Here is a 22019-nt window from a genome sequence, read left to right on the forward strand (position 1 = left end):
CATACTCCCAATTTGGGCAAGCAAAATAAAGGAAAAACTGTTTGCAGAACAAAAGACTACACCAAACAGTTGATATTAATGTTAATAGCCAGATCAGTGTGCAAAGCGTAACTTAATGTTTTAAAAGAAGTTCATAAACAATTAAGGCAGATCACAGCCAATCCATGTTGCCCGCCAGTTGCAGGGGCAGGTCTCCATCGTGCAGTGACCAAGCTGGGGACAACTTCCCATGCTGCCCAGGCCTTCTCTGACAATGCTGTTTTAACCCTGAGAGATATCCTCCATAAACTTGACATTTTCCCACATTAGCTCCTCCCACACAAGAGCATCATCTTCAGAGCAGGTGACTTTCCCACCACAATGAACGCATTTAAACCAGAGAGAGACAACATGGTGTCCCTAAACTTTCATCATGCTGATTGAGGCTTTTTGTAGCAGAGGTCAAAGTGTCTGTAGGACACCAGGTTGTCTACCCTTGATTTAAGCAGTGATTTTTTTTTTCCACCATGCAAGAGAAAACAATGAAAACATAACCCATCTCTGACACAACCTATGGAGGGAAAGAGTACTAAACATGAGAAAAACCAGTCTTGGTGCTTAGAAAGTTGAGTCCTGTCTTACTAACCTTCTTGAGTTCTCATGACAATAAACAAATATGTGAGGAGGAATGATCCAGTAGTCATTGCGTACTTGAGTTTCAAGATGCTTTTGATGAAGTCCTTTACAATATGCTCTTGACCTGACTTTGAAGTCATAACAATACTCTTTCTAGACAGCAGGAATACATGATCAGTTTTCAGGATGTGGAGGTCTGAACAATAGGTCCCCCCAAGTTCCATACTATGCCCTTGCTTTTTAACTTGCTTATCTGAAGTTAGGAGTGAGGTGACCAAGTCTGCAACAGACACCAAATTATTTAGAGGGGCAAAAATGAAGATGGGTTGTAAAGAGCTTTAAAGAATCTAATAGGGTAAATGGGCAATAGGATTGCAAAAGCTATTTTATGGAAGTGTAAACTGATTGATATTACAGCAAAAAATCCATTGATACTCATGGGAGCAGAAGTGGCAGTGACTGACCAATAAAAGGATCTTGGGGTTGCAGTGGATAGATCAATGAAAATATCAACCCACCGTGCAGCTGCAGTGAAAAAGGGTGAATTTCATGCCAGAGATAATTAGAAAATGGATCGAAATTAGAACTGCCAATATAACATCTTTATGTAAATCTACAGTGCATCTACCCTTCAAGCAGTGTGTTTGGTTCTGTTTCCAGCATCTCTGAAAGGATTATCATCAAGTTGGAAAAGGCGCAAAGAAGGAAAAGAAAGTAATACTTCTCTATCAAATTATTTCTGCAATCTCACCCCGTAAGGGACCTCAAGACAGGTCACAACAATGAAGCACAATCCTGACATGAAATCACCTTTTCCCTTCCCATTTTCTTCAGGACTACCTCCAACCTTCTAGAACTTCTTGCTTGAAGGAAGAGATTTGGTGATCTCCAAGGTTTGCACAGCTTTTTCTTTTGAGGAGAGTTTTTGGTTGACCATTAGTGACATATACTTTGAGAAATGTTTTTGGGGTGGATGTCCAAGACATCAGAGCGTGCTCTCCGATCTCACTTGGAAGAGTGTTTCTCCACTGGAAGTCTACCTCTAAAACCTCCCTGTCCCATATTATCACAAATCAGATCTCCTTTGGTGACAGAACACAAAGCTGGGCCTCTGATGAGACCGTGACTGATGGGCAGTTCATGCATGATGAAGCAGTCTTTCATGTTAACTTGATCACAAGTCATTTAGGACTTTCCAAGGAATAACAAGAAGCTTGAATTGGGCCTGGAAATGAATACTAAGTCAGTGCAGGAAGAAAGAACTGATGTACTATGATCCAAAGACTGGACACCCAAAAGCAGCCTGACTACTGTCTTTTCCATCAGATACAATTTCTCAAAATTCTTCAAGGGCAGCCCCACATACAGTGTGTCCAGACACACCTTCTTCATAAAGGGGCACAGCTCACACACGCAGTAAAAGATGGGTAAAGACACACTCCTAACCACACCTGCCAGCTGGATACCCAGGACCTGTGCAGGATCCAAAGTATCCCCAGGGTGTAAATCTGGGCCTTCAGAAAGGTTACATCCTGTTCAGAACAAGTTGTGCTTTTATTTCTAGATTAAGTTATCTGGATTAAGCCTCATCTTGTTATCTGACATCCAGGTCTTTACTGAAAGCAGAAACAGTTCCAAGTGCTTCATGCCTTCCTTAAAACCAACTGAAAAGGCAACACAGTTGGGCAACATCAGCATATTAATAGCATTCCATTACAAAACTCTGGATGAATACTTCCAGGCATTATCTGAACAAGTTAAATACTACATAGCAAAGGGTGGAGCCCTAAGAAATTCTGTAGACCCATAGCTAACTGGATGAAAAATAATCCCTTCACCACCACTTTCTGAGCATACCTAGGTAAGACAGAACTGGAGTCAAGACCACATGTCTCTTGGAACCATACCCAGCACTTCTCAGCAACCTGAAAAAATAAACATGGTTACAAGGAGGCAGAGATATTGTGATACAATGTCCACGTCAAAATAGGCTCCTCATAAGCTCTCAGAGGATGCCAACAAGCAAAAGGCAACAGATTTGTACAGGGGTCCAGAGCTATTTTGGCAGAGGGTGGATGATCCCACTCCACTGGCCCCTTCAGGGTAAAATGGTACTGGGGACATGGCAGGGAAGTCTGTATGCAACGGGAACCTTAACTGTTAACTTGGATCAGAAATAACAGAGGAGCTCCACCTTCCCACTAGTCCTCAGAAGGCACAGGTATGGAGAGGGGCCTCACCCCATGGATGGACAGACTAGCCTAGCAGGTCCAGCTGGCCCATGGGCCACAGGTTCTCCACTCCAATTACCTGAAGACACAATACCTTCTCCAATACCCAAAGGTGCATTCCCAATAGGATGCTTGTTGAAAGAGCTACAGCCATCTGTGAAAAGGTATTTCCCTAGAAAGAAGCCTAGCACAAAGATTCCCTTGGGTTATTCAATGGAGCCCTCCTTTGTTCCCTGCCCATCTCTACCTCACGCTCCATTTTAAGCAAAGCATTTCCAAAGGACTCCTCACTGGGCCCTTCTCTTCATCACCAGCCACAACTCCCATTGATTTCCAACTGGTTAAGAAAGGAAGACAGGGATAAACAGGCTTCACAGTGGAGGAAAGTAAGCGGTGGTAACCTGCAAATTTCTGCATTGGGCCAATGCAATTTAATATTAAGACATTATGGGCATCTAACCCTAGTTTAGAACATAGTATTATATCTGTAGAGACCTTTAGCTATCATCACTCCTCTACAGAACTCTGGGAATTACAGGAGAGCTCAACAATGCAGCAACATCTGAAACTTTCATTTCCAACTTTAACTGGGGAAACGCATCACAATTAAGATTGGGCAGTTCTTAGGTTTTGTGTGGTGCTTCTGTTTTGTAGATATAGCCTCAGACAATTAGCAAGCACACTTAAAAACCCTCCAGACATCAGTAATGCCTTGTCAACAATTCTGTTTTATTAGAAACAATCATTGCTTAAAATGGTGCTTCATAGTTAACATATATAAAGATCTACTTTTCAGTTTAATGGAACAGTGGTCAATATATTTCAATCCTTGTCATGATTTAATGATTACAAGGCTTCTTTTGCAGTAATAGAGCAGCCTGAAATACACAGCCAGGTATGCTATTAAGGGAAAGCAATATAAATAAATCTTCAGTGCATTCCTAAATGAGGAATTATTCCTTTACAGTAAACCATGCAAGAAATCTATTTCGCAATGTCAAGTAGCTACTTTAAGATATAAATCTGAAGACAGAACATTCATGCAGATCCAAAATATCAATTAGGAAAGATTAAGCTTTAGTTCTGTTACTTGATGTAAGCAATTTAGAGAATTTTTTTTTCATTTTTAGTAGATATCCAGCAATAATACTGCTGCTCTTCCAATATAGCTGCAGCATTGTGAATAGTGTTTACAATCTAAAATATAGATTTCAATGCATAATTAATTGGAGTTGTTGAACTTGTCTTCTATTTGCTATCAATAAAGATATCCCGTTCACTTTGCTCACTTGATTTTTATTACAAAAAGGCATCAGATGCAAGAGAAACTAAAGCTCTTCCTTGCAAAGCCAAAGAAAGCCATTCAGTACTGTTGCTCTAAAACAAGGGGCAACATTCACTTTGTGTATATATATATCTCTTCAGGCGTCAGCCAACTTTCAAGGAATAACTGAGACTAGGAAGACCAAAAATAGTAGCTGATGTTGCTCAATGGCATGATTAAAGGTGTGAGTTAATTACCAACCACATGGGTATCAATTCACAGGGGAGCTCCTTCTATACCATCGAAAAATGCTGGGAACAGAATCATAACAGTGTTGGGAAGGGCAAGAAGGCCACTGGGTACAACCCCCTGCTCAGTGCAAGACACCAAGTTCAGCCATCTTTCTCAGATGGCTATCCAGCTGCATCTTGAAGGCCTCTAGTGTGGGAGAGCCCACAACCTCCCTAGGTTCCTGGGTTCCACTGTTGTACAGTCAGGGAATTTTTCTTGATATTTGGCTGAAATCTGGCTTCCTGTAACTTCAGCCTGTTATTCTGTGTCCTACACTCTGGAATGATTGAGAAGAGATCCTGCCCTACTACTTTGTGACAGCCTTTCACGCACTCGTAGAGTGCTATCATCTCTCTCCTCAGTCTTTTCTAAACATGCCCAGTTCTGTCAGTCCCTCCTCACAGGGCTTTGTCTCCGGTCCAAGCTCATCCTGGTCAACCTCCTCTGAACTCTTTCCAGTTTGTCTGCATCTTTCTTAAAATTTGATGCCCAGAACTGAACACAGATGACCCCCCAACTAGTACTGAATGTAGGGGAACTAGTACTTCACATGCTTCGGAAGTGATACTTCTATTAATGCAGCCTAGAAGAGCATTTGACCTTTTGCAGCAGCATCACATTTGACTCATATTCAGCTTGCGATCAACAATACCAAGATTCTTCTCTTTTGCAGTATAGTTGAGCCAAGTATCCCCCACCTTGTCAACAATAGATTTGGTTTCTTTTTCCCAGGTGCAGAACTTGGCATTTATCCTGGCTGAATTTCATTCTGTGGCTTTCAGCCCCACACTCAAGTTTATCAAGGTCGCCCCGGATCTTCATTCTGTCTTCGAGGGCGTTCACTATTCCACTCAGTTTTGTATCATCCGGCAAATTGGATTATCATTCATCCAACTCATTAACAACGATGTTGAACAGCACCGTGTCCAGGACTGAACCACTCATTACCCCACTTGTGACCTCTCTCCAGTTTGAGAAGGTGCCATGGATGAACCCGGAGTCCGATTCCATAGTCAAGTGTGGATCCACCTGAGAGTTGTTCCACCTAGCCAGCTTGCTGATCAAAATATGATGGGGCACTTTGTCAAAAGCTTTGCTGAACTCAAGGTATGTTATGTCCACACCATTCCCACAGTCTACCAGGGAGGTAATCCATCAAAAAAATGATATCAGATTAGTCTGGCAGGATTTGTTCTTGAGGAATCCATGTTGGCTTCTAGCAATCACTGCATTGCTCTCAAGGTGTTTGCAGACTGGCTGCTTTATAATCTGCTATAGAATTTTCCCACGGACTGATGTCAGACTGACTGGTCTGTAATTCACAGGTAGTTCGTCTTCTTTGTCTTTTCCTTTCTTCAAGATAAGGACAACATTAGGCCTTCTCTCCAGTCATCTGGAGAAGTAGTTTTGTGGCGGTGGTTAGAGATTTCCCCTACCAAATAACAAGTCCCAGGATTCTTTAGCAGCTGAACTAGTATGGAAAAAGTTGTACCGTTACATCATATTACTGCCCTGCCTCTGTATCTTGTATAATCATTGTTATATAGCAACTCTCCCCAGTTCCAGTATTAAGGGAAGAACAATAAAGAGTCTGGTGGCACCTTAAAAACTAGCAAACTTGATCTGGCATAGCTCTCATGAAATACAGGTAAAGATGGTGATTATTTTTACTGCAAGACTAGCACTGCAACTCAGAAAAATATTAAATACATGTCCCACCTTCACTTTATAAAAAAATACAGTACAGATCAATGGGACACCCAACTGTTTTGCTTTTCATGTATAATAATCACAGTCCATTTCGTTCAGAGTTCGGGGAGACAATAGCTGTAGCTCAGCATTAAAGCAGGAGTGCCTATATCTAGAACACAAGATGGGAAAGTCCACAGGAAATTCAAGGAACCACAAGAGAATGGAAGGTTATTCTTGAATAATTCTTGCACCCAGTCAAAAGGTACTGAACACTTATTATGTGAAGCCTCTTGCAGTCTTATTTCTCATTCCATTTCAAGGGAGAGTTCAAGAGCAGGGCTCACATGCTCCATCTATCTCTCACCCAGCCTTTACTGCAGGGAGAGAAAACCAGGAGATTCTCCAAGGCCACAATTCAAAATGTGGCATTTCACTGGACAGTAGGAAAAGTTCTAGCATAGGCTTCCATTTCTCTGGTGCCTCTCAATGTAACACACGAGAAGTGGAACCTGGTACAAAAAATGCCGTGTGGAGTGTTCTTGTGCGGTTACCTAACAATGACACTCTGGAGAGATTCACGCCTTGAACTGCAGTTGTACCGTTGGAGAACAACATGAGTGAGCAGACTCACTGCCTGATGCACACCTGCCACTTCTGTTTTTATTCAAGCAACCCACAATTGGCTCCTCAGAAGGTTGCTCTGAGCAGCACATGTACCTGGATCAACTGAGGAGTTAACCCAACAACTTAATTGCTCACTCAATAACAAATCACCCTCTTACCTGCTCCTCTCCAACTGCTATGTCCAGAAAGAGTCCAAGAGGTTACCTACAACCCAATGATCCTTCAACCTCTTCAGCATAAATTTAAGAGCAGCAGCCAAACTGTCCCCTTGGTCAATACAAGCAGAACTGTATTAAGCTAAAATAATTTGAAGAGCTAAATTTACTAATTCTGTAACAATATTTACTTGCCTACACAGAAACGTAATGATCTTAAAATGAGAGTTGCCATAGAAATTGCCTGATTTCCAAAGAAGTTCCACAACATGCAGGGATCCAAGAGGCTGCTGACAATTCCACTCCTCCTTTTGTTCTTTACAAAGCTAGGTAACATTGAGAGAATACATGAACAAAAGAAATTGGCATTAAATGTAGTGTGTTGAACAAATTTCCTCTAAAAAGCACAATGTTCATACTCTGCCCTCAAGTTCTCTAAGAATACGCAGCACTGTGTACCAATTTCTTACTTATACTTTAGATCTGTTTGACAGAAGGCAAATCGCAAGACGTTTTGACTTCAACTCCCAGATACCTCTGCAAGCACAGCTAACCATCAGGAATGCATGGAGCTGAGGTCCAAAATATCAGGAGGTCATATAACAGTACAGTCACAATAACTGGTAAATTCAGCCTGGATTTTCATATAAGCAAATTATTTTTTCCTGATGTCTACAAAAGCTCGTTGGTATTTTTCTTAAAGTACAGAGAAATCTAAAAATACAACACAGTTCGGGGGGTGGGGGGAAATCATACTGCGAAGCAGCAAAACTGATGATGATCCAGAAACAGTGGCGAATCAAGAAGAATGTGCATTGAATGCGCCTTCTTTGTATCCAGAGTAAGTCACACTGAACTTACCTTGGGAAACTGTTTTACTGGAATTAATACTTTCTGTCCCAGTTTCATATTTTTGTTAATCACTACATCAATATACTTTTCTTCTTCTTTGCCTTCCCCTTTTTGGAATTTATCGATTTCTGTAACAAAACATAGAGAATTTGTTTAAGGCATCAGTTTTCCAAAAGCATTTTGAAAAACACAATTTGCATTGACAGAACGGTGGGAAGTTGTTTCATTAAGGCACTTCGGAACGTCTTTTAGGAAAGCTCCTTAATATTAGGACAATTCGTACTTACAAGCCCAGCGATGTCTAGATTACATGCAGCCCTCATAGCAGTTACTGTTATTTTTATCCTCCACCCAGTTTTTACAAGCTTGTAAGTAGGGAAAGGGGATCAAAAAGTACTGCCAGGAAGAACAGATCTCTCTCTCAAATGGATCTGCATAAATAATAGTTTTATAACTCTGCCTTATTTGGTGCATCACAAGCAGAATATATAGTTTGGCCATTTTATCGATTTAATGATAGTGTAGAATTACCTCAAAGCATTATAACCGTCTAACAGAATTCAGAATTCATGCACTCTAGAAAGTGACCTATCATGAATTTATTTGTCCACATTCACCATCCAAATTTGTGATTAGAGGGAGTGATTCCTTGGATCCAACAAAAGGGAAGCTTCCATTACAGGAAGACAATGTTTACATTAAGCCCAATTAAAAAAAAAAAAAAGCCTCAAGTAGTGAATGTTATCTGCTTAAATTACATGCAATGCAAAGCACTTCCTTTTGTTTGCTTTTTAACTGCTCCTGGACCACAATTACATATTGCCAGATGATATTCAGTGTTTCATGCACACTGAACAAGGAAAAGAAATCCACATGTTCTAAAGTTAAGTCTTCCAAATTAGAACTAGAAGGATCAATTCCTTTCTTTCTCAAGTCCTATGCAACTCTTCAATTATTCACAAATAGATTTTTCACTCATTTATCAAGACCTAAACTTGAGCACAGTACTGCTAAGAACCTCATCAACGACACTGATACAATGAATATTCATTACCACAGAAAGTATATTTAGCCATCATTTGTTCCGCTTTCCCCCACCTCTTCATGAAATTCAAAAATGCCTCTTTTTAGGCTTTGATATCTTACCTAGAACACACAATGCTGCTTGTGAAAAGGGCACACTTAAAATAAATCATTCTGCACCCGTGGAGATAGGTTCACAATACATACAACTTCTACGGCACATTGCCATGTTCAAAGCATTAGACGAGCATTAGCTCAGTAATCCTTGTAACAAGTCGGCAAGACAGATGGGTATTATCACCCCCCCACAAAAGACTGGGGTTGAGCCCCTGCACTAAGAAAGGATGGATGCCCTTTACTGAGGCCACTAAAGTACAGACCTGAAAGGCTCACACATATATGACATTTCCTCCCCAATCAGTTGTGGGGGGGGAGGTGCCCACATAGATTTTATTGGCCTCCTAACGAGCCCAGCATTTAATCATCAAACTAGTGGCCAGACTGCCCCCCTGAAATTAACTCCCACTGCCATTTCTTGCAATTGCCAATACAACTATATTTGCCAAACAGCCACGGTTTGGAAAGAAGAGTAAAAATTGCCATGAACGATAAAGCGAGCAAAAGCGTGGGTGCCTCTGTTCAGTTCATTATCTAGCTATTTTTTGTGGTTGTTGCAAGCATTGTTTCTCAAAATGATTCCAATTCTTAAAAGTTAATGATCAAGCAAATTCAATTGCTTCCGTGCAACTTGAAACAGTCCCTAACTGTGAAGACAAGCATATTTATTTGCTAGGCTAAAGATTTATCCTGCCTTGATGTGAATTCTGGGATCAGCTCTTCCTGTTCTTGAGAAGAGGTTGTTCCCAGCCACTTTTATAGTAGGTAACCAAGCACCTTCTAGTCTTGCACAGATTATGGCCCACCTGTATTCAGAAACTCTGTTAAGACCATGGGGAATGTGTGTCTAGACGTTAATGTGGTGGGTTGACAAGAACTGAAATGGAAAAGACCTTTTTATTCAAATGTTATTTTAATTGTTAATATTATTTATTCATTTTATTCTTTTGGCCAGGGCGACTTAATTTATATTGTTAATTTATATTATTCTGTGTTGAAGTTTATTTATGGTTGTGAGCCGCCCCAAGGCTTCGGCGAATGGGGCGGCATAGAAGTCTCCTAAATAAAATAAATAAAAAGTGCTTCTTCCACCTTTAAAAACACACAACCAAGACCTGCCTTGCACCCTTTTGGCCGCTGTGTGGACCTTTATTTGTGGCAGGGGTATTTTACTCTTATTTTACTCTTATTTCCAAACCATGGATCCTTGGCAATTCCAAGAACTGGTAGTGTGAGTTCCATTCTAGAGCTCAAAAGTGGACTTAAGCAGACACAGACTGCCAAGAAGAAATGTATGTTTTTTTAACACAGTTGGCTTTGGGTCCAAACACATGCTGACCAATTGTAAAACCCAAGACACATGGACAAAACGTTGCACCGCTGGTGCACAAGCATCCAAGTGCTTCATTCCATCTGCACTTGGTCAAGAAGTGCAGTTCAGAGATTTCAGTCACATTGTTGACCCCAGCAGGAAAAAAAGCTGGGTTCATATGGGACAAGTGTTTTGAATTCAGCAGGCCCAATATCACATCAGCAATGCATCATTTCCTCCCCAAAGGAACCCAAGAGCTGACGAAGACGGCCAATCACTTACTCTATGCAGCACCAGCAAAAAGTTTGTTGTTTTACTGTGTTCTGTGTCTTAGGATAGGTGACAAGAGAAGGGATTGCTCTGCTAACTATCAGCTGACATGAGGAAATACTGGAGGAGCTGGTCCTGTTTGAAGACTCTGCCTGATACCAGGACAAAAACCAACGCTACTAACACTGACGTTTCAAACTGCCCCCACGGTTTTTGTGAAGAGATGCTGCATGTTAACAGGTGGACAGACTAACTTTTGATGGAACTTCCCCACTGCTCCGTCTCTTTCCTGCAGATTTAGCAGCACAAGATGCGACTACAGGGACAGCTTTTTTTATGAATTTAAGGTAGATGGCGCCTGAATTCTAAAAAAGAAGAAAAGTGAACACAATAAGCCTCATGCGTGACCCAAGGTTTGCAAGCTGCCCACACTTACTCTGACTGAAGAGCCCAGAGACGTGGGCTGAGTTCACACACTGGCTGAATGTGGGTGGTTAAACCACAGGTGGCTGGTTGCATAAACTCAGCCATGCTAACTAACCATTAGCTTGTTAACTATGAACATCCCATGAAAAGAACATGCGGATTCATTTATGTGTGGCTAACACAGTGTGTTGATGCTGCTGGGTTCACAGTTCGACAACAACCTACATTCAATCCAAACTTCGGTCTGGAATGTCATGGTATGTGAACTCAAGCCATAGTTCAAGTTCTCATTACCAGAAAGTTAAGTGCTCCTATTCTAATTCATTTTAAGGAACTATAATTCCCAGATGTTATCAAAATACCTCTGGAGGACTGTTTCAAGTATACAGCATGCTAAATTAATTGGGGATAACCAAGCCAGACCAATAAGGAAATCCAATCACATTTCCAAGGTCGAATGAGTAGGAGGATTTGTCTCCCCTTAATCCATAGATTACATTCTGTACTACTTGTAGGCTTTGTGTGCTGATGTAGTCTCCTAGCTCAGAAATAATAGATGAACATGTGATTAAGGTTTTTGATAATGCTAAGGATTAAAATCCCATGTTCCCAGACCATGGACACAATGCTTATAGAAGCCCAGAAATGCATGTCAGTGGAGGAATTATTGTATTTTATTCAGAGCACAGTAGGCTAAGCAAGGATTGTTTCCCACTGAACCCACATGACAGACCACAATATCGCTGAGTGCATTAGATAAAGTAGACTTATTTCAGTTTAATCTCAAAGAATTAATCTTTCTGTGAGAGGACCATTATTGTCAGCTATATTGCTGCATGCAACAAAACTTTAGGCCATATGTAAGTGATGCTCTTTAAGATTTTATCCCCCTACCACCCACTATAGTTATTTTTATCAATATCCAAGGCTAGCCAGAAAATTTAAAGTCCAATAGCACTGCTGTGCAAGTTACAAGTCTTTATACGGTTAGCTTTATCAAGAATACATCTTGCACAGAACAAAGCCCTGCATTTGAAATACTGTAGAGTAATTATCCACAACAGCAAACATTTTGCGGCTCTTCTCAAATACAAAAAGAAAATGTTAAAGGTTGTCTCTTAATCTTGAGAGAATGCTGTCCCAAGGAACAATTCAAGTTTTGCTTAGAACATTAACTGTGCTATTTTCAAAGTCATTATCAAAAAATAAACTTTTAGGATCATTAAATCATAAAAGAATACATTAATTGTAAACTTGGCATGCTAGGTTCTACCCACAAGCTAGCTCCAAGAACTATAACTCAGGATGACAGCAGAAAGCCATACCTGATAGAAAAAAAAAAGTTTTATACATCTCCCCTGTAAAAAAATGGTAATTGATGGCCCTTTACTCAACGAGATTCAAAGAGCTGTTTCAGAATTATTTAAGGTTTGCACAAATCCAGTGGTTTCTGAACACTCTAATCTGTTTCAGAGTGTTTGGTTTGAAGTGGGAGACTTTTAGGAAGGGGGTAGAATAAGTCTTCACCAAGTCAGTGGGCTCCTGGACCTAAGTTTCATGGGTCTATGGATTGTGGCCCCTGTGTCTGCAGAAGCAGGAATCAGCTTCATGTCTGGTGCCTTGCGTGAAAACTGACTGAACTGTTAAGTCAATTTGAACCTTGCAATCTAGAACTGCAGAGTCTCTCGGATGCAATTCAGCATCCTGATTATGGCAGAGTCATCTATTAAGTTCCTCCACACAGCTGTGAAAGTGGCTATACGAATCTGGTTCTTTCATGGTCTCTTACTGACACAGCCTATGTGGGCTTGACTTCCACAAACACAGAATCATAAAATAGTAGCGACCGAAGGAACCATCAAATCCAACCCCCTGCTGTTACACCTTTCCACTCAGACGAAATGTCCAGGTTCACCTTGGATATCTCTAGTGTGGGAGACCCACCACCTGTCTAGGTAACTGGTTCCACTGTCATATTGCTCCGACAGTGAGGAAACTTTCCTGATATCTAGCCTGAACCTAGGCACAAATGCAACCAGATGCCTATGATTTTCTAGACCTCTCATTAAAGCTGTGGGAAAAGTAGCCCAAGGCCAGACCTATTTTGATATATATAGTAGTGCTGGAGAAAACAATAAACAGAGGTTGGCATTACACTTGGTTGATTCTTTTACTAAGTAGTTAAACATTTAAAGCAGCCTTGAAGATTAGTTCCCAAGCATGAGTAAGTACATGTTAGTAAGGTTCAATTTAATACCCACTTACATGGAAGCAAGCTCCCACAAACCCAAATGGATCTATTTCTGAGTAAGCTTGCATACATCAGAGCCATAACCCATGCACGTTTTCAATGTAAAAACAGAACTGATTTTTCTTTTTTCCTTTTCCTCTCCCTCCCTCCCTGTAAAAAACGGGATCTGTTTACCAACATTCACTTGGTACTCACCAGTGACCAGACAAGTGCCTATTAACAAGTTGGATTGACATGTGTTCCATTAAAAAGGGGTCACATCCTGTGAGGTAAAATTTATTCCTGTTGTTTGTCAATTAAGTGTACTTGTTGTTGCTCATTATTACCCTTTTATTCCTATGAACAACCCAAATTGTTTGATGCTTCTGTCTTTACCCTAGATTCTAAACTAAAATGTTTTTCCTGGTTAAGGTCTTTGTGTTTTATACAACAACTCTTATCATCTCAAACCCTTATAGTTGCGTAAAGTTCAAAACATCTGGAGGATGCCAGGCTGTGGAAAGCCGTGATAGGCCATGTAACTGATGTGGGAACTGGGCCACAAGGAGAGATCAAAAGCAAGTTCCCTTAATGCAATTACATTCAAACTTAACTTGCCTGGGGTTTATCAAACACGATAGGAAAAGGCTAAAAACTTAGAGAGTTAGACAGTCACAGCTGAGCACAGCAATGGGAGAAGACAGACTGTGACATTTCCAAGCCCCAGTATAATGACCCCTTAGACACCAAGCATAGCGGCAGGACAGGGAAGTATTTTCAGAATTGGAATCCCCAACACCAAAATTTGCAAAGAGCTGTGGGGGGGGGGGATGTCCTTTGGTATGAGTTTGTTTGCTCGCTTGTTTTCAAAGGACTCATACATCAGGGACTTCTCTAGTTCAGAAACTGGTGTTATCCATGGAGACTATAAATAGCTAGCTGGGTTCTCATCACTCAGCAGAATTCCATCTCCTGTTGGAGTTGTTACACTCTGGAAAAGATATACAGTATTCAGGGCAGATTAAAATAGCTGGTACACTTCTGAAATACTAAATTTTTACAATAGGTTCCCTCTGGCTGTTCTCCTGCATTATTGTTTGTCTCGTTCTATGGAGATTTGCGGTAAATTTCTTTCGGCTTGGGTTTCTTTGCTTTTACAGGCTAAATATACTCGGCTTTTTCAGCATTCTTTCAATGCTTTCTCATTTCCTCGGAACCATCCAAGTTGTTCTTTGGTGTGCTTGTCAGAATTCATTTGTTTTAGACACCATAGGCCAAATGTAATAATTCAGGGACCTTTTCCACAGCTCCATTGGCTTGTCTTCTCTCTTAATTATTCCCATTCCAGCTGGTTGTAATGATAAAAACAATGGTGTAACTTTACTTTCTTCTTCCTTCATTGCTTTCTTCTTGTATGTCAGCTATTTTAGAGTCTAGTTCTGCCCGTCAGGGACCGCCTTGTTTTTATTGGTCTTATATATGCTGTCCTCTGACCTTTTCAAGTGGATAGCATACAATGCTTTGAAAATATGCTCTTACCTAATAAATTCTCAAGCTGCAGTATCTCAAGACCCTCCATGGTAGATCAGTCAACAATGATATTTATTCATATACCAAACATAAATGTGGAGGATAATGGAAATAGGTATGCTTGGTTGGACCTCACTGACTTAACAGAAATACTAAAGCTGGCTATAAAAGTCCAGTGGACTCTGATTGCATGAAGACGTTGTTTATCTCTTCCCCAAAGCCTTGGGCATGTTCTGAAATGTAACAGGCAATGGTCTAACATGGAGCAAGCCAAGGTCAAGAATGGAAAGCAGGCTGTGGAATTCCAATTCCGGCTTGAACTGGAAGATTTCCAGTGGCAAGACTGCTCATACTGCCCCCAAAGGAAATTATGTGACCCCACATTTCTCTCTTTATTACTCAGGTCTGAGTATTTCTAACTACCCCCCCCCCCATACCTACATGGCAGCCTAAGATATGTGAAACCTTGAAGTCATCAGACTTGTTATTTAATAGATTTATATAGCACTTGACTATATTTAAATATTGTTAAATTTACAAGAAAATTAAATCCATTAATATACACATTAAAATACACGATTCTTGCTAGAATATTTATATAAAATTAATAAAACCCTTAAAATAAATATTGTATCATAATTAGATCAGCCAAGCTGAGCAACTCACTCATGAAGGGCAGTTTAAAGAAATGGGTCATTATTTGGCATCTAAAACATGTCATACTTGTTGCCTCCAAAATGCCAATGGGGAAGTCAGTAGGTTAGAAGAATGTTTTTAAAAATCCAGATATTTCTTAGCCTTGAGACTGTGCATGGAAAGTCTGACAACACATATGCTCCAGTACCTAAACTTAACCTTTCAAAGGCAGACTAAAACTCCAAGCACATTGGGATAGTTTAAAGTAATGCACATAAGAAATATATTTTATTTTTAAAAGGCACTGGATAATTTTCTTCTACCTTTTGAATTTCAATTACTGAGCAAACCTTATTACAAACAGCTTAGGGACACCTGATAAGTACTGAACAGAGACAGGGATCTGACTAGATGATGGCCCAGGAGACTCCTTGCTATATTTTTACGTCTCTACTACTGCTCTGACTTGCTTTTGCTTTTTTTTTTTTTTTATGTCTCTACTACTTTGAAACAAGGATCACCAATTACTTGACATGATCAGATGAAAAGTAAAGATAATAAGCACAACCAAGGGAGCAATAAGCAGCATTTTGACACCAGTGGATATCTACAATCAATTTCCTCCCTACTTACACAGGCTTCCCTATGTGCTTGATCAAGCCTGAACAAAGGCCAGGGGTGTGCGAGCTTCATTCATTTTTTTAAGGTAGCAAAATGCCTGCATTAAAATGGATATACATCAACAGCCTAATTTAAGCCATATTCATTTCAGGGGCCCCTTCCAGTGCTTACACTCTGTCTTTAAACTGACAATGCTTAAATTATGTGCTCAGGATCTCTTAGCAGATGTAACTAAATTGTATTTTATGACCATGTTGCTCAGAGACTCCTCTGGTTAGCATGGCTGGGTTTCTGCATGTTTATACAGTGCTGAACTGAACAATTTTGCTAATGGCTTGTTCTAAGGATGATGGTCACACCTTCCTTGTTTGGACAAAATAGGAAACTGAAAAGGTTTATTTAATCAGGGCTCCTGCAAAAGGAGAAGAGAAGCATCTGCAATGTGCAGGAAAAGTCTAGCGCATATCTCCCAGCTTAGTAAACTGAGACAGATCAGACAAATGTGGCCAATACCTTCTGCCTAGCTCTGATGTTTTGTGTATTTCTATCAACAACCCTAAAAAGGAATCACAGACATGTAAAAGAACAGAGGCAGAATTGTATTCTAAGTGTGTGACTTTCAGCTGTTTCTCTTATTATGACAGCCAGAATCACCTAATTTTCCCTTGTCAAACATATCAGGGATAAAAACGTCCCATAAAATGCTGAGATAAAAAGTATCAAAAGAAGGTAACATACAAAGCCACTTTTCAATGAGCTCATGTAACCATTCTCCCAATTCCTCCAAAACTGCTTCTCTCCAGCCCCAAACTGTTTTTAATTCTACCTTCCTGGGAAGAATTATTTTGATGGAAAGCCATTAATTTCTTTGCTAAAAACATTTCATAACCTGCTAAATGACTCCAGGCTGTACTACACTGAAAGACGCTCAGCAAAATTCAACTACAGGCAATAGAATAAGCCCAATATAGAATTAGATATTTTGATGTTACTGGACAAGATTTGCTTCAAGTCAAGCTGAAAGATGAACATACCTAATTCACAAATATATAGCAGGTTCTGCATGAAAAGGCAGCACTGAGAACAAATCTAGATAATCCCAAGGATTTCAGAAACATGGGCAGGTATCTAGGAGCTACGGTTTGAGATGCCCCTATCACACCAATCCAACACTTTGCAGGTATAGTCTTATCAAAAAGAAAGCACTTTTCCCCCAACCAGTCAATTCTGCGCCAATAGCTGCTAAATCTAAAACCTGAAAAGTCATGAATGACACAGCCTTTATTAATGGAAATAAGAACTGAAAATTGTTTGTACTAGCAAGTGTCAAACGCAATTAAATTGTGCAGCAGAACTTAACCCTATATTTAGTCTAGTATGACTGGTGTTAGTTAATATTTTATTTATTTTATTTATTAAAACATTTTTATGCCGCCCCATATTGACTAATAGTATGAAACCTTTGAAAAAGATGGCACATCCAAAGCCAACTAAGATCAGTCAAATTTGGCCTGGCATTTCCAGTAAGCATAAGGAACTTCTAAAGCACAAGAAATTCCTTGGAGCACCATGCTCCATTTGCCATCTTATTTCTGTTTAAATACAGATGGGGCAACTCAAAGGCAGCTTCCTTGGGAAAGGATGTCTGGAGTTTTGGGGTTCAGTGTCAATCAGTATGTTGATGACACCCAACTCTAGTTCTCCTTTTCACTTCACTCCGAGGAAGTTGTGCCAGTCCGAAATCGGCATCTTCCAGCAGCAATGGACTGGATGATAGTAAACAGATTGAAGCTTGATCCAGACAAGGCTGGGTGCTCCTGGAATGTGGACAACCTGTAGAGACTCTGCCAGTGCTGCATGGACTTTATTTGATTTACATTCCACATCTTCTCCAACAAACTCAAAGCAGCTTGCATCTTTCTCCTCCTGCTGCTCTCAATCTTATGCCCACAAGAAGCACCCTGCGAGATGGTTGGGCTGAGAGTCTGCAATGGGCCCAAAGTCTCCCTGTTGGCTCCATGGCTGAGCGGAGACTAGATCCCAGATTGCCCAAGTCCTAGTTCCACGATCTTAAGCACTACACCACACTGGGGTTACATGCCCCTTGAAGTCACAGGCTCGCAACTTTGGTGCCCTTCTGGATTCAAACATGCGTTGAATGCCCAGGTTTGGCAGTGGCCAGAAATGCATCTGCAGGGTTAAAACTGGAGGGCAAGCAGCACCTCTTCCTGACTTGGCCATGGTGACATATGCCTTACATCCCATTTAGAATATTGTAAGACACTTTTCACGTGGCTGCCTCTGAAGAGCATTCAGAAATTTCAGCTGGGTCTGCTTCCAGTCTACTGACTGGGGCTGGCTAGAGGGAGCACAAATCCCCTCTCTGTTGAGACTATTTCACTGAAAGAATTCCAGGCACTATTCAAAGTGCTGCTGATGACTTTCAAAGCCCTGCACAGCTTGGATGCAGGCTATTGGAAAGACCGTGTCCTGCCATATGAACCCGCCCTGGCTTTCAAACCTTCTGGGGAGGTCCTTCTTCTGCCCCCATCACCTTCACAAGCATGATCAGGAGAGGGCCTCCATGGCTGCCCCAAGGCTCTGGAATTCCCTTCCTAGGAAGGCCGTGTTGGTGCCTTCCCAAATAGGCTTCCGAAAGCAGGCAGAAACTTTTTTGTTCCAGCAAACATTTGGAAATGGCCTGCGGGTTTGCACTGTCTAAATGTTTCTCTTTTTCTGTAGTGTTTTAGTTCTGGGTAGTTGTTCAATTTTGAGGTTTAATTGATTTCACTCCATTTTCACTTCTGCATATATTTTAAAATGTTTTAATTACATGTATTTAATGCTGTGAGTTGCCTTGAGTCCTAATCACTAGGAATGGGCAGGATAAAATGAATCAAATAATAAGTCAGAGTCAAATATTTAGCCTTGTAATGAGATGACAGAGAAAACGGGGTAAAGTCTCAGAAGAGGAATGAGTTTTAGCAGGTTAACACTGTAATTGCAAGAATCAGCCAGCAAGCTTGCAGATGTACACCAATATGTCTTAGCACCTGAAGGGCCTACTATCCTACTCGTTGCTTTTGTTCAGGGGAAGGGAAAATAAGAAGAGCAACGGAGGTTGCTACCCTTCAAATTAAGAACACTTCGCATATGTTTAAACCCAAGATTAATTTTGTAAGTTCAGGGTGCTTTGCACACACTGAAGATTGTGGCTACAGCTCCAGTATTACCTGCAGCAATTGAACAGAGACACTCTAATTCACAGTGCAGCGTTTTCTTTTGGCAATATGGGAAATGGGGTGATGCAGAACATGACAATCTTTGCCTTCCCAATGTAAGCATCGAATTGCCTGGGTTAGTGTCCACTCAGCAGGCTCTTCCACCTCTTACTGTACTGGACAGCACCTGAGTTCCCTGCTGTTTCAAGAGGCAAGAAGTGGGCGCCTGGACTAGGACATTTGCTAGAAATGGTTGATGGGTGACTTCCTTTCCATTTGTATTGAACATTTTGAGGGGTTTTACTCGTGAACCACTTCAGCAGCCAAGCTAGAGTACATATATAAGAGGGATCTCCCCCGACTTTTTACTTTTAAGCTAAAAAAAAGTTCTCACTCCACTGATGACACCAAAAAGGCTATTTTATGCCTCCAAAAATTAAGGCTTGAATCTCTGAAGTGTATGAATAGGACCATTTCTCTTTGAATTTCTCTCTTTGTATCTGCTGCAGTTTCTAGGCAAGTGCAAGATCTGCTTTGCTTCATTAGTGGCTGCTTGAGGTTTGACCCCTTTGAAGTTTGGATGCCCATCAGAGGTATCAACTTCAGGGACACGGCACAGCATGCATCCTTTGCACAGCATATGGACCACACTGCTGTGCTGAACTTCGCTTTTAAAAAGTAGCATGCCTTCGGAAGAGATAAGCATCCGTTGCAATAACAGAGCACCAGGAAGGTGAAATTCCATTTTGACCAGTTAAATCAGGGCACTCTGTAGCCTGTATGGCTGCCATTCTCAAATGACTTTGGAAAAGTTAGAAGGGGGTCTCCCAGGCTAGTGGACCCCTGTAGGTATACCTGACCCCTGTTTCTTCCATGCCTTCCTCCCCAAAATCCCAGCACTACATCCTTCTAAGCACCAAGTATTTGAGTGCAGATCTAGGTAAGACAGGAGGAAACCAGCTGCAGGCAACTGAGTGAAAAAGAAGAAAACATTTTCAGGAGAAATTGAGGGGAGGGGATAAATTTATCTTAAAATTCTTCCCCTATCTGTCCCTATTCTCCGAAGCACTATGTTTTTCCAACTGGTGACATGTCAGGGAGCTGGATCCATCATTAAGAGGCAAGACAATTCTCTTAAGACTCAAGTAGTGTAGATTTTAGTCTTGTGTTCAAACCAAGGCAGCTGTGTCTTCAACCAGAACAGAGCTTGCCCATTGTCCCTCCTAAGCCCCCAACACACTTCTGGTCTGACAAGGACCCAAGGTCATTAAGCAGCAGGAAGCCCGGCATACTTTCTTACATAATATAGGTAAACTGTGCAAACATCTCTTGCCCGGTCACCAAGTTCTATAATTATTTAATTGAGAAGTTAGGAACTGGTATTCTGAAAGGGGTTTACACAGTGCCTGCATGAATTAGCCACCCCTATGCAGTGGTTTGCTAGGGAAAGCTGAAGGCAGAAGAAAAAGAAAATCAAACACAAGATGAATTGGCTCCATAAAGAAGGCTACAGCCCTGAATTTACAAGAGCTGATCAGAGCTGTCATGGATAGGACATTTTCATTCACAGGATTATGGGACTAAATTCCAAATAAGGAATGCATAGGATCGCACTGCCCATTTCCTTGTACATCCATTCTTACAATTCCTGCCTCCCACACTTCCCACCAGGTACTCATTTTGTAGCATGCAAAATAGCCATTTTAGTCCATCTTTAAGAAATTTAATTGCCGTCCCTACCCTGGTGCCAGAATTCCACTGGTAAATGAGGGGACATTGCTAAAGAAACAATAAAAAGAAAGTTTTCTTCTTAGTTGCTTTCGATACTATGGCGGGTGCCATATTTTGCAGCACGTTTCACACAGTAAAAATAAATGATATTTTGAAATGGAAAATAATACAAGCATTCCCAAAAGTTAAATGCTTCATAATTTGTCAAGAGCAGGAAGATGAGGAAGAGAGGAGGTTTGGGCGGTGCACCCAGGGTTCAAATGGATATACATAAAATTGAGTAAACCTTGCCTATATCAGTGCAACTACACTGTGGTAAACTGAAGATAACACGCTTCCCGGAAATACTTCATGGAATAACAGAGAATGAGTATCCACCCACCTCCACCAGTCAAATAGGCTGCAGAGCTTTTTTTTCCCCAAGTCAGAACTTCCAATAATCAACAAAAAATGGCAGGCATGGTCTAAATACCTAATAATATTAATATTTAAAATATTTAACTACTTAATAGGGTCTAAGCTGCACCATAAGGAAGGCTAAGTGCCAAAGAATTGAGGCCTTTGAATTGTGATGCTGGAGGAGACTCCTGCGAGTCCCTTGGACCGCAAGGCGATCAAACCGGTCAGTCCTAGAGGAGATCAACTCTGACTGCTCCTTAGAAGGCCAGATCCTGAAGATGAAACTCAAAGACTTTGGACACCTAATGAGAAGGAAGGACTCCCTGGAGAAGACCCTGATGCTGGGAACAATAGATGGCAAAAGAAGGAGGGGACGGCAGAGGATGAGGTGGCTGGATGGAGTCACTGGGGCAGTTGGTGTGAGCTTGAGTGGACTCCGGGGGATGGTGGAGAACAGGAAGGCCTGGAGGAATGTTGTCCATGGGGTCGCGATGGGTCGGACACGACTCCACGACTAACAACAACAGTAGCAGTCTAAATGTTTGTAAAAGCAAGCAACCTATTTTCTTCCATTCCAGTGCTCCGATTAGCACAATAAAAAGCAGTGCAGACACAATGCAAATTTTATAGCATCTATGCAGGAACCCTGCGCTAGGGTTTTGATAGGCTGTGGTCTGCTACCTTAGCATCTGAAGACAACTCCATACCATCAACGCCCACAGGTGCATTTAGAGAAATCTGCAGCCAGTCCTTCCGAACCAAAGTAACATTCAGAGTAA

General features: G+C 41.1%; 1 protein-coding gene across 3 annotated transcripts in view; it reads right to left on the reverse strand.

The window, feature by feature from the left end:
• KHDRBS3 (KH RNA binding domain containing, signal transduction associated 3) overlaps positions 1-22019 on the reverse strand; it is a 107860-nt gene that overhangs the window by 56652 nt on the left and 29189 nt on the right. For all 3 annotated transcript variants that reach the window (XR_006416877.1, XR_006416878.1, XM_044452817.1), the window contains exon 2: positions 7734-7852. Coding sequence is in view for 1 of the 3 variants with exons in the window: in XM_044452817.1 (XP_044308752.1) it covers positions 7734-7852 (119 nt within the window). In the remaining 2 variants the exon portion in view is untranslated. The remainder of the gene's footprint in view (positions 1-7733; positions 7853-22019) is intronic.

This window comes from Varanus komodoensis, unplaced genomic scaffold, assembly GCF_004798865.1.
Source record: "Varanus komodoensis strain SLA01 unplaced genomic scaffold, ASM479886v1 scaffold75, whole genome shotgun sequence".
NCBI lineage: Eukaryota > Metazoa > Chordata > Lepidosauria > Squamata > Varanidae > Varanus > Varanus komodoensis.